At 52.0% G+C, this 9,184-nt stretch overlaps 1 protein-coding gene and 1 pseudogene across 1 annotated transcript in view; both read right to left on the reverse strand.

Moving 5' to 3' along the window:
• Positions 1 to 6: 6 nt before the first annotated feature.
• UBE2I (ubiquitin conjugating enzyme E2I) overlaps positions 7 to 9,184 on the reverse strand; it is a 10,526-nt gene continuing 1,348 nt past the window's right edge. Inside the window, exons 3-6 of the mRNA XM_006763940.2 lie at positions 8,949 to 9,021; positions 2,986 to 3,095; positions 2,805 to 2,884; positions 7 to 177 (exon numbers count right to left, since the gene is read on the reverse strand). Coding sequence (XP_006764003.1) covers positions 114 to 177; positions 2,805 to 2,884; positions 2,986 to 3,095; positions 8,949 to 9,021 — 327 coding nt within the window. The 3' untranslated portion in view covers positions 7 to 113. The remainder of the gene's footprint in view (positions 178 to 2,804; positions 2,885 to 2,985; positions 3,096 to 8,948; positions 9,022 to 9,184) is intronic.
• On the reverse strand, positions 5,716 to 8,284 carry LOC102767773 (annotated as a pseudogene).

Raw genomic sequence — 9,184 nt, forward strand, 5'->3', positions numbered from 1 at the left:
CCCCCTCCCCTAGGTGACTAGTTATTGTAGAGAGCAATGCTAGATCTGCAAATGTTGTAAACAAGTTCTTGCCAAACCAATCCCTTCCTTTTGATGTTGCCGCAGGTCGCTGCTTATGAGGGTGCAAACTTCTTGGCTTGTGCTCGAACCCTTTTCTCATATTCCACTCTGTTTTGGCTGAGGAGGTCAAGAGAGAGACAGGTTAGAATAGCCTGGGCTGGTCTAACCAGTGACCAGCAGTTTTCTCTCTCTTCTGTTTGAAACAGCATTAGTGATTTTGGAGAGAAAATATGGATTGCTCATCTAGTCTTCAATAACAGACACATCTGGTGGGTTTTCCCAGGGGACTCAGTCCCGAGTGTGAAGGTATGGAGGGGGGGCAGCTTTCTGGTGGTCGGGGGACCTCAGCTGGGACTCCAGTGTGAGATGAGCTGCCAAGGGAAGGGGGCTGGTGGGCACTGCCCTAGGCCAGGGAAGTGCAGCAAACTTGCCATCAGAGGAGACCAGCTGCCACCAGGGGATCACTGTGACCTCGAGGCCCTTGGGTACACGATGCATTTATGAACAGGGCTCCTTGACACACCAGATCAGAGGTCTCATCAAATACTTCAGGGGCCGGTCAGGAGCCCTCCTTGGAGCTCAGGCACAGTGTGGGCACTCATACCCTGATAAGAAAGCCAGGGCTCCTTCCAAGCTGTGCTCGCAACAAGTAGGCCTCAGAGCACTGGTCCCTGCCCACGGCGCAGGCCCAGGGTTGGCACAGAGGGGCCAACAGAATTTCTCTTAGCTCTGCCCAGTGCAGACCACAGGCCCTGGTACCCCAGGCCTCCTCTCCAGCCTCTCTGGGGAAAGGCTGCAATGCCAGCACCAGGAGAGGCGGAACTTGCCTGGAGCCTGCCCTGAGCTGGCATGGTGCCCAGGTGCACACAGTCCCAGGAGGCCAGTGTCAGCACCACGCCTGGCCGAGAGCCAAGAGTGAAGGCCAGAAGACAAGCTTCTACCGCCAGGCCGTGCTGCGAACAGTCTGCACTCCTGTGCTTCCACCCTGGCTGAGGTCCCAGACCCCCAGGGTGGAGGCAGCTAGCTAGGAGGGCTCTGGAAGGAGCTGGAGGCAATAGCAGAGGCAGCCCAGTCCAGCCCTGCCATTTACCCAGCGAGGTCTGGCACAGGGTGTCTGCCCTAGAGCACCTGCCCGTGTAGGGCACACCCTGCGACCTTCCGAAAACACAAGAAAAGAGATCTGGAAAAAGAGATTAAGCATATTTCACAGAAGGTGCTTTTAAACATGCTTACAGGATAAATGATGTCTCATTCCTGTGAAGCAGTGGATGACGCCACCTGGCATGTAAGGACCCGTAGGACAGAGGAGATGCTCCAATCCCGAGTCGGCACCAGCTGGGAGCATCCACTGGCACACAGCAGTGCCCGCTGACCCCATGCTGCGAGTGCCGCAATCCCACAACTCAACAGTGAGCGCCATGGCAGACGGGGCTGTGGGCCAGTGGCGCGCCATCAAGACACATGCACAACTCGCCCAAGGATCACACCCACACGGCAACACACCAGGCCTGGCAAGCTCTCTCTAAGGCCAGCAAGAAGACATTTTGGCTTTGTGGGCCTATCGCAATGGCTCAGATACTAAGGACCCAAGTGGCCCTATTTACAGAGGCGCAGGCTGACATGGCCTGATGCAGACAGATGCTGCAGTGCAAACGACACAGCATCCAGTTCAAGGGCCAAGATATGAGAACTCCTGGAGTTGCCGATGCACAGCAGCCAGTAAATTTAAGGCGGCTCCACTGGAATCACTCACAGCAATTCCTCGGGCTGGGAGGAGAAACTCCGCCCCTGCCCAGGACCGGCTTGCCACTCTTGGCCACCAGGGGGCGCCCCGGGCCAAAACTGGGCTGGACCCAGGAACTTGAAGCCATATGGGAGGGGAGGGGGCACCTCTTGCAACCTGGTGCTTCTCTTCAGAGGAACTGAGGCCACCTGAGCTGCTCAGAGAGGCCTACCTGCTGCAATTCCAGAAACGGCCCCTTGGAAAGAACAAGCCCCTGCTCAGCCTCTCCCTGTGGGTCAGGTTTCTGAACATGGGCAAGTGGAGAAATAGGGTCAAAGCTGCCCATTCGGCGTAGCACCCTGCCTAGGCCAGGTCCTCCCCACTGCCCACCCAGCCAGCCCCACGTGCCAGGTTTAGCGCCATTGCTCACACTAAGAAACACAGGCCCTCTTCCAGAGCACCCAAATGACCAAGAGCAAGTTGGGAGCGCCACTTCCCTAGCGGGCCATCTCCTTGGACCTGCCATACCAGGCTGGGCCCAAGGAGGGCAGAGGTGGGAGGTCCATGGCCTCTTCCTCCAGTGTCCACACCCTTCCCTTTGAGCTGAAACGGACTCCAGGAGGCACAGGGTTTGACTGGCGATATCCCATCAGGGGCAAAGTAGTCCAGTAGGAGCCCGTGCCATCGGGCTGCTGCCTGCCAACCCCCACCAACACAGCTCTGGCCACACCAGCCCTGGCCGCCCATCTTGCCACCATAGGCCCTGTGCACATGCAGCAGGTCCTCCTCGGAAGCCTCCCTGGTCACCCCAGTCCCCCCTTTTCGGCACCGACCCAGGTGAGCTGCCAGGTGAGCTTGTGTGCAGGCCGCCCTCTGAGGCTGCTGGGAAGGTCAGGACTATCCACCCGCCCACAGCTTGCCTACTGCTCCCCTTCCTACAGGCAGCCTGGCTGGGACTTCTGGGGCAGGGGAAGGCTGTGCGAGCTGATGAGGTCACAGCAAGAGGGGCCAGATCACTAACCAGTAAATTGTGTAGGCCTCTGCTTGAGCTGGATCTTGAATATTTGGTTCATTTAGAAGTTCCTGTATTCCTAATAAGATCTGTGTGAGAGAGAAAAACAAAGCAAGGTGGGAGGTCAGCAGTTCAAAAAGCAAACTCTGGTCCTGAAGGAAGGCTGAGGCGAGGCCCTCACGCTGCATACCTGCTTAATTGTGATGGCTGGCCTCCAGTCCTTGTCTTCCTCGAGGATGGACAAGCACACAGTGCCCGAAGGGTACACGTTCGGGTGAAATAATGGTGGTTCAAATTTGCCTAGACCACATGAAAAGGAAATGTATTTTGGTGACAGCTGTCCTACAGAATGTCCTGTCCTGATGACCCCTCCCCTTCCCCTCTCATCTTCCCTGCACCTTGGTGGTCATCAGGCATTTCCCAAAAACTGTTTACAAAAACAAAACTGGCCACAAGGCAGGAGGAGGTGGGAACAGGTAGGAAAGGAGCAAGTGTGCCTGCCACTGGACTCAGAGGTAGAGCCACAGCACTCCCCAGGACCTGCTTCAGGACAGTGAGAGCACAGTCCCAGGCGGCCTCCCCAGCCGGTCTGGGCTTGGGAAGATGGGAAGGGGCTGCTGCTGCAGGTGACTAGGTCCTGGGGAAGCAGCCAAGGTCCTTCCAAATGAGAGTTTATTTTCTTTTTAAAAAATTAACACATGCAAAAAGTTTGAAAATATAAAAGAACAGGAAAAAAAATTGCCATGAGCACTACCCAGGGACCATTAACCACAGCTGACATTTTAGCATTATTTCTTTATCCTTTTTTCTGAGTACTTTCTCTTTTAAACATTAATTTTACCTAGAAAAATGTAGCAAGTCTAGTACAACCTGATGAATTACTGACAAAAAATAAATACAATCCACTAACAGCAGCAGCTTCTCAGAAAACTCCCTCACAGATCGCCCACTCCATTTGCCCAACTAAGCCAACCTGTAATCCCAGAAAGGACATCTTGAACTGTCTGCGCACAAACCAGAGGCTCCCCCCCGCCTCTCCCCATGGGTCATGTCCCCTCACAGGCGGTGGCATTTACTCGCTCCTGTTGCTGCGCAGCAGCCCCTGGGAGACTGGCCACACACAACTTGCCCACCTCACTGCAGGTGCACATGTGAATGAATACGAATACAGCCGTGATTGCTCCTGGATGTGAATTCTGGTGCACACATGTGCATTCCCATGTGGAAATGCTGGACCACAGGGTATCTGTGCTGAATGTGGATAGATACTGCCAGTTTCCAAAGTGGCTGTACCTACTTACAACTCACTGCTTCACAGTATTGCCAACACCTGGTGTATCAGCTGTGGACTTTGGCCATTATTATTATTTTTTAAAAATATATATTTTTATTGATTTCAGAGAGGAAGGGAGGAGAAAGATAGAAACATCAATTATGAGAATCAATGATTGGCTGCCTCCTGCACACCCCCTACTGGGGATCGAGCCTGTAACTCAGGCATGTGTCCTTGACCAGAATCAAACCCAGGACTCTTCAGTCCACAGGCTGACACTCTATCCACTGAGCCAAACCGGGCTGGGGCCCAGACTCGGCCATTCTTAAATGAATCGTGGTTGCCTCTCATGGCTCTAAGTTGTATTTCCCTGATGACCTCTGGGAGTGAGCACCTTTCATTTACTGGGATAACCTGGCTACTTCTTTGGAGAAGTTCTTGTTCAAGTCTCTTGTACACTTTTCTATTGGGTTGTCTCATTGATTTATAGGAGCTCTTTACATATTCTGGATACAAGTCTCTGTCAATTACATGTCTCACAGATATCTTCTCCCACTCTGAATTTGCATTTTTGCTCTTTTAATTGTACATTTGGTGAACACAAGTTCCTAATTTGAATTTAATCTGATTTATTGATCTTGTTTCTTAGTTAGAAAAGTGTACCAAACGCCCTGACTGGTTTGGCTCAGTGGATAGAGCGTCGGCCTGCAGACTGAAGAGTCCCAGGTTCAATTCCGGTCAAGGGCATGTACCTTGGTTGCAGGCACATCCCCAGTGGGGAGCGTGCAGGAGGCAGCTGATTGATGTTTCTCATTGATGTTTCTCTCTATCCCTCTTCCTTCCTCTCTGTAAAAAATCAATAAAATATATTAAAAAAAGAAAAGAAAAAAAAAGTGTACCAATGATGAATACTAGCATTCCCCAAGCCCCCCAGCCCCACCTCCCTGTCTCTTCTGGCTTTCTTCCCTATAAAGCCACCTCCTGACTCCGCACATCATTCATCGCATGGCCTGTTGACCTTCATAACAGGACTCCAGCATACGCTCCCTCTGTGTCTGGCTCTCTCCACTCAGCATCACGTTTGGGAGACTCACTCCTGCTGAGCACTTGCAGATCCCTCATTCTTGCTGCTGCACTTGCCCGTTCTATTCTGAATGGGCACTTGGGTTGTCTCCAGCTTTCGGCTTTTACAGACAGAGCTGTCATAAACACGCTGCCCATGCCTTTTGGTGGCCATGTGTATGCATTTCCATTGAATATTCACTTGAGTTGAACAGCTGGGTCCTAGGGGAGGGATAAGTTTAGCTTCAGCAGACATGGCAGACAGCTTTCCAAAGGAAATGTTCAAAATTTACTTTCTCTAGTGCACCTCCGTGGGCCTCTGCTGCTCGGCAGCCTGTTCTCTGCCTGTTCACTCTGTGGCTGTAACTTGTCATTCTCCGGTAAGAAATTACACATCTCTTTCTGTGCTGATTGGCCAGGTGGAGAAACTCGTGCCAAGGGCCTGTTCCATCAAATGGTTGTATTTTTCTTACTGATTTGTGGAGGCTCTTGATATATTCAGTGTAAGTATTAATATATAGATATAATTTTCTCCCCTCTTCTCTGTGGTGTCTTTTGGTGAAGAGATGGTCTTTTTTTTCCCCCCAGTGTTCAACCTTCTATTAGACTCCGCCTCTCGGAGGAGCCCACTCCCGTGGGTGGGGTGTTCTGGGCAGGGCAGGGGGGGCTCTGTCACCCTGTCCTTGGGAGGACCGTGTGTGGTGAGGTTCGTGAGTTTGTGGCAGTGTCTGGGAAAGGGCTTCATGCCCCGTGGGGTGCACCTGAAGTGGTGCACAGGGCCCTTCCTGGGGGGACAGCCGGGGATGGGCAGGCAACAGCTGAGCCTGGGCTCTCCCTTGGGGCCTTCCCTTGGCATCTTCAGGCCCAGCTCCCTAGGTGGTCCTTTCTTGGAGGGTCAGTGGGCACACCTGCTCACAGTGGCTGTGTGATCCTTGCCTGGCACTGCCTCTCTGGGACTGTTTCCTCCACTGGGAGCTGGGCCTTAATCTCTCAGAGGGAGGCTCCCCTGAATGGGTTCCCTGAGCATGAGGAGGTGCAGATTGTGTGTGTGTAGAGCAGGTGACTGGGACAGGGGCCTGGACATGGGGGCCTTGGGAGGCCTAGTTGTCTTTGTCCTTGGCACCGTGTTTGAGGATGCGGTGAACTCCACGTAGTTGAAGTTGCCTTTCTTGACAATGGGTGCCTCACGGTACATCTCGTCCAATTCCTCGTCTGTGAAGCAGTCACCCATGGTGGTGAGCAGCTCATGGGTAAAACCTGAGGCCTCTTCGTCGAAGCAGGCAAAGGCCTTGTGGGTCACGTCCTCGGGGCCCATGCCATTCAGTGTCTCCCCAAATGCCGTCAGGAACATGGTGAAGGTGATGGGCCCAGGGGCCTCGCTCATCACGCCCTCCAGGTACTCCTCCGTGGGGCTCTTTCCCAGGGAGGCCAGCAAGTCCTCCTTGTCACTGAAGCCATCTCAGTTCTGGCTGATCATGTTGAAGGCCTCCTTAAACTCCTGGATCTGGGACTGGTCAAACGTCACAAAGACATTGGATGTGGCCCGCCGTGGCCGCTTCTTGGTGGTCTTGACCTTGGCTCGCTTACTAGACACCTTGGCTTCAGGTGGGTGGGGCTTCCCTGGTGCGGAGAAGGTACTCTCTCGGTGCGCAAAGCTGGTGCAGAGCCGGGTCAAGAGACGGTCTTAATGTCAGTGTAGTCCAATCGATCATTTCCCCAGAGGGGAATGAAAAGTGAAAAGCACTTTTCATGCTTTCCTGGTTAAGAAAGCTCTGCCTATCCAAGTCATGAAGACATCCTCCTGTCTTCCTGTCCCACCCACCTTCTCACTGGGCATCACAATCCACCAGGAAGGCTCTGGTCTAATAGGGGGAAACCAAGCTCTCCTTATTCTTCCACTAGGACAGTCGGCTGTCCGTCCACGCATGAGACCATCTTCTCCCCACGCACTGCAGTGTCACCTCTCCTAAGTCACTCCATTGTACACCTGCGTTTTTCTGGACTCTCTGCATCTCAACCGGATTCATGTCTTGCCTGTCCTGCTAACGGGTCTGTACGTTTTACCCAGTGAGCCCCAACTTAGGCCTCACCATCCTCCCCTCCTAGAACTCCAAGGGCCACAGCAAGTCTTGGCACTCTGCATTTCCTACATTTTATAGCCGGTGGTGTGACAATTTCCACAAAAATCTGCTTGGGTTTTGATTGGGATTACACTGAATTTGTACATCAGCTTGGAGAGAACTGACATCTTCCTATCAGCGTGCCTTCTCAGCCGTAAACCTGGCCATCTCTGGCTATTTAGGCTTTCCTTCCTTCTCTCGTAAATGTTCTAGTTTTCAGTATAGAGGTCTTAAATGTCTTATTGGATTTACTCCAGGGTACCTGATGCTACTATAAAAGGAATAGTTTAAAAATGTTCATTCGTAGCCCTAGCCAGTTTGGCTCAGTGCATAGAGCATCAGCCTGAGGACTGAAGGGTCCCAGGTTCGACTCTAGTCAAGGGCACGTGCCTGGGTTGCAGGTTTGACTCCCGGCCCCAGTCGGGGTGCGTGTGGGAGGCAACCAATTGATGTGCCTCTCTCACATTGATATTTCTCTTTCTCTCTCTCCCGCTCCCTTCCACTCTCTCTGAAAATAAATGAAGAAAAAAAAATGTCCTTGGGTGAGGATTAACAACAACAACAAAAAAAACACACGCAAAAACTTTCATTTGTTGCAACTGTATGGAAATGGGTTTTTATATGTTAACGTTTTATTCAGCAACCTTAATAAACAGACTTAGAGAAAGATGGTCTACGGTGTAAGCCTTCCTTTTCCATTTCTCTGCTGGGATTTCTTTTTCCTACCTTGCTACATTTGCTTAGAATTCCAATACAATTTGCATAGAAGTGATGAAAGCAGCTATCTCACCTCTTATTTAAAGTAATACCTACACATGACACACACACACAAAATTCAAACAGCAAAGAACCACTCCAAATGAAGTAAGTCTCCATCCCAGTGGTTACGTTATGAATTGATAATTTAAGTAAGTCTTCTGCTAGATGCTATTTTAATGAGAAACATACTTCTATCTCTTAAATCACTAACCACGAGTTAACATGTAGTCTTGCCTTCCCACATGCTGGGCACTTCCCGACAGACTGAGGCGCATGTCAACGCATTCAATTAACTGGCTGTGGACAGTACCTGTTGATATCTAGCTGCCAAGGGGGAGAGATTTGGTGCCTTCTCCCCCTCATCCTGAGTTTTGTGAAACTGCATCATGGTCTACCAGTGGCCGTTTTAAACATGGCTGTGGCCTTTTCTTCCTGCCGCCTTCTGTTGGCTTACGTGTGCCATCCACCCAGGCTGCAGATGCAGGCCCGGAGTTGGGTGTGAAATTCTAACAGATGACAGGTCACAGCAAAAAAATTCCTCTGAGGAGTAAGGTTCTGAATGTGCTTTTCCTGCATGTCCATCCCCCTCCGGGGCAGGTATGTTGTGGCCTCATCCCTGACAGGCACTGAGGGTTCAGGAGCCTCCCCTGGATCTCATGAACATTCATGCGAGGGCCTGGAGCCTCCCAGGTGTAGAGCGAAGAAGACTGGAGACTTGGTCTGTTAGGTGCACCTCCCACCCTGGGGCTAGAAACACTCAGATCCACAGTCAACCGTAAGGATCAGTGTGATGGAGCCACAGGGATCAGAGCACCGGGGCCACCCTGTGTGGAGCAGTGTGCAATAACTGCACACCCGGAGGCCGGGCTCTCTGAAGAGGACTCAGATCTCTGCTGGAGCACGATCAAAGCCAACCTTTGAGGACTTCGTTGTACTTACATTTCGGAGGTGAGGATGGATAGTCATCTTTGAAGAGCATGCGTAGCTTAAACAAGCCTCCTTCCCAAGGGGTCTGTTGGGAAATGAAGCTGTGATGAGATGTGTGCCGCCTCTTGCTGCAGAGGCCCAGGAGAGGGGCATGCTGCTGCTACACGGCCCGTGACCCTGCCCACAGCCCAATGACCCCACAACAGGACTGGTGGGACCTCCATGAGCCCTGAGGGCCAATGGGAAAG

The sequence above is a fragment of the Myotis davidii genome, unplaced genomic scaffold (genome assembly GCF_000327345.1).
Source record: "Myotis davidii unplaced genomic scaffold, ASM32734v1 scaffold599, whole genome shotgun sequence".
NCBI lineage: Eukaryota > Metazoa > Chordata > Mammalia > Chiroptera > Vespertilionidae > Myotis > Myotis davidii.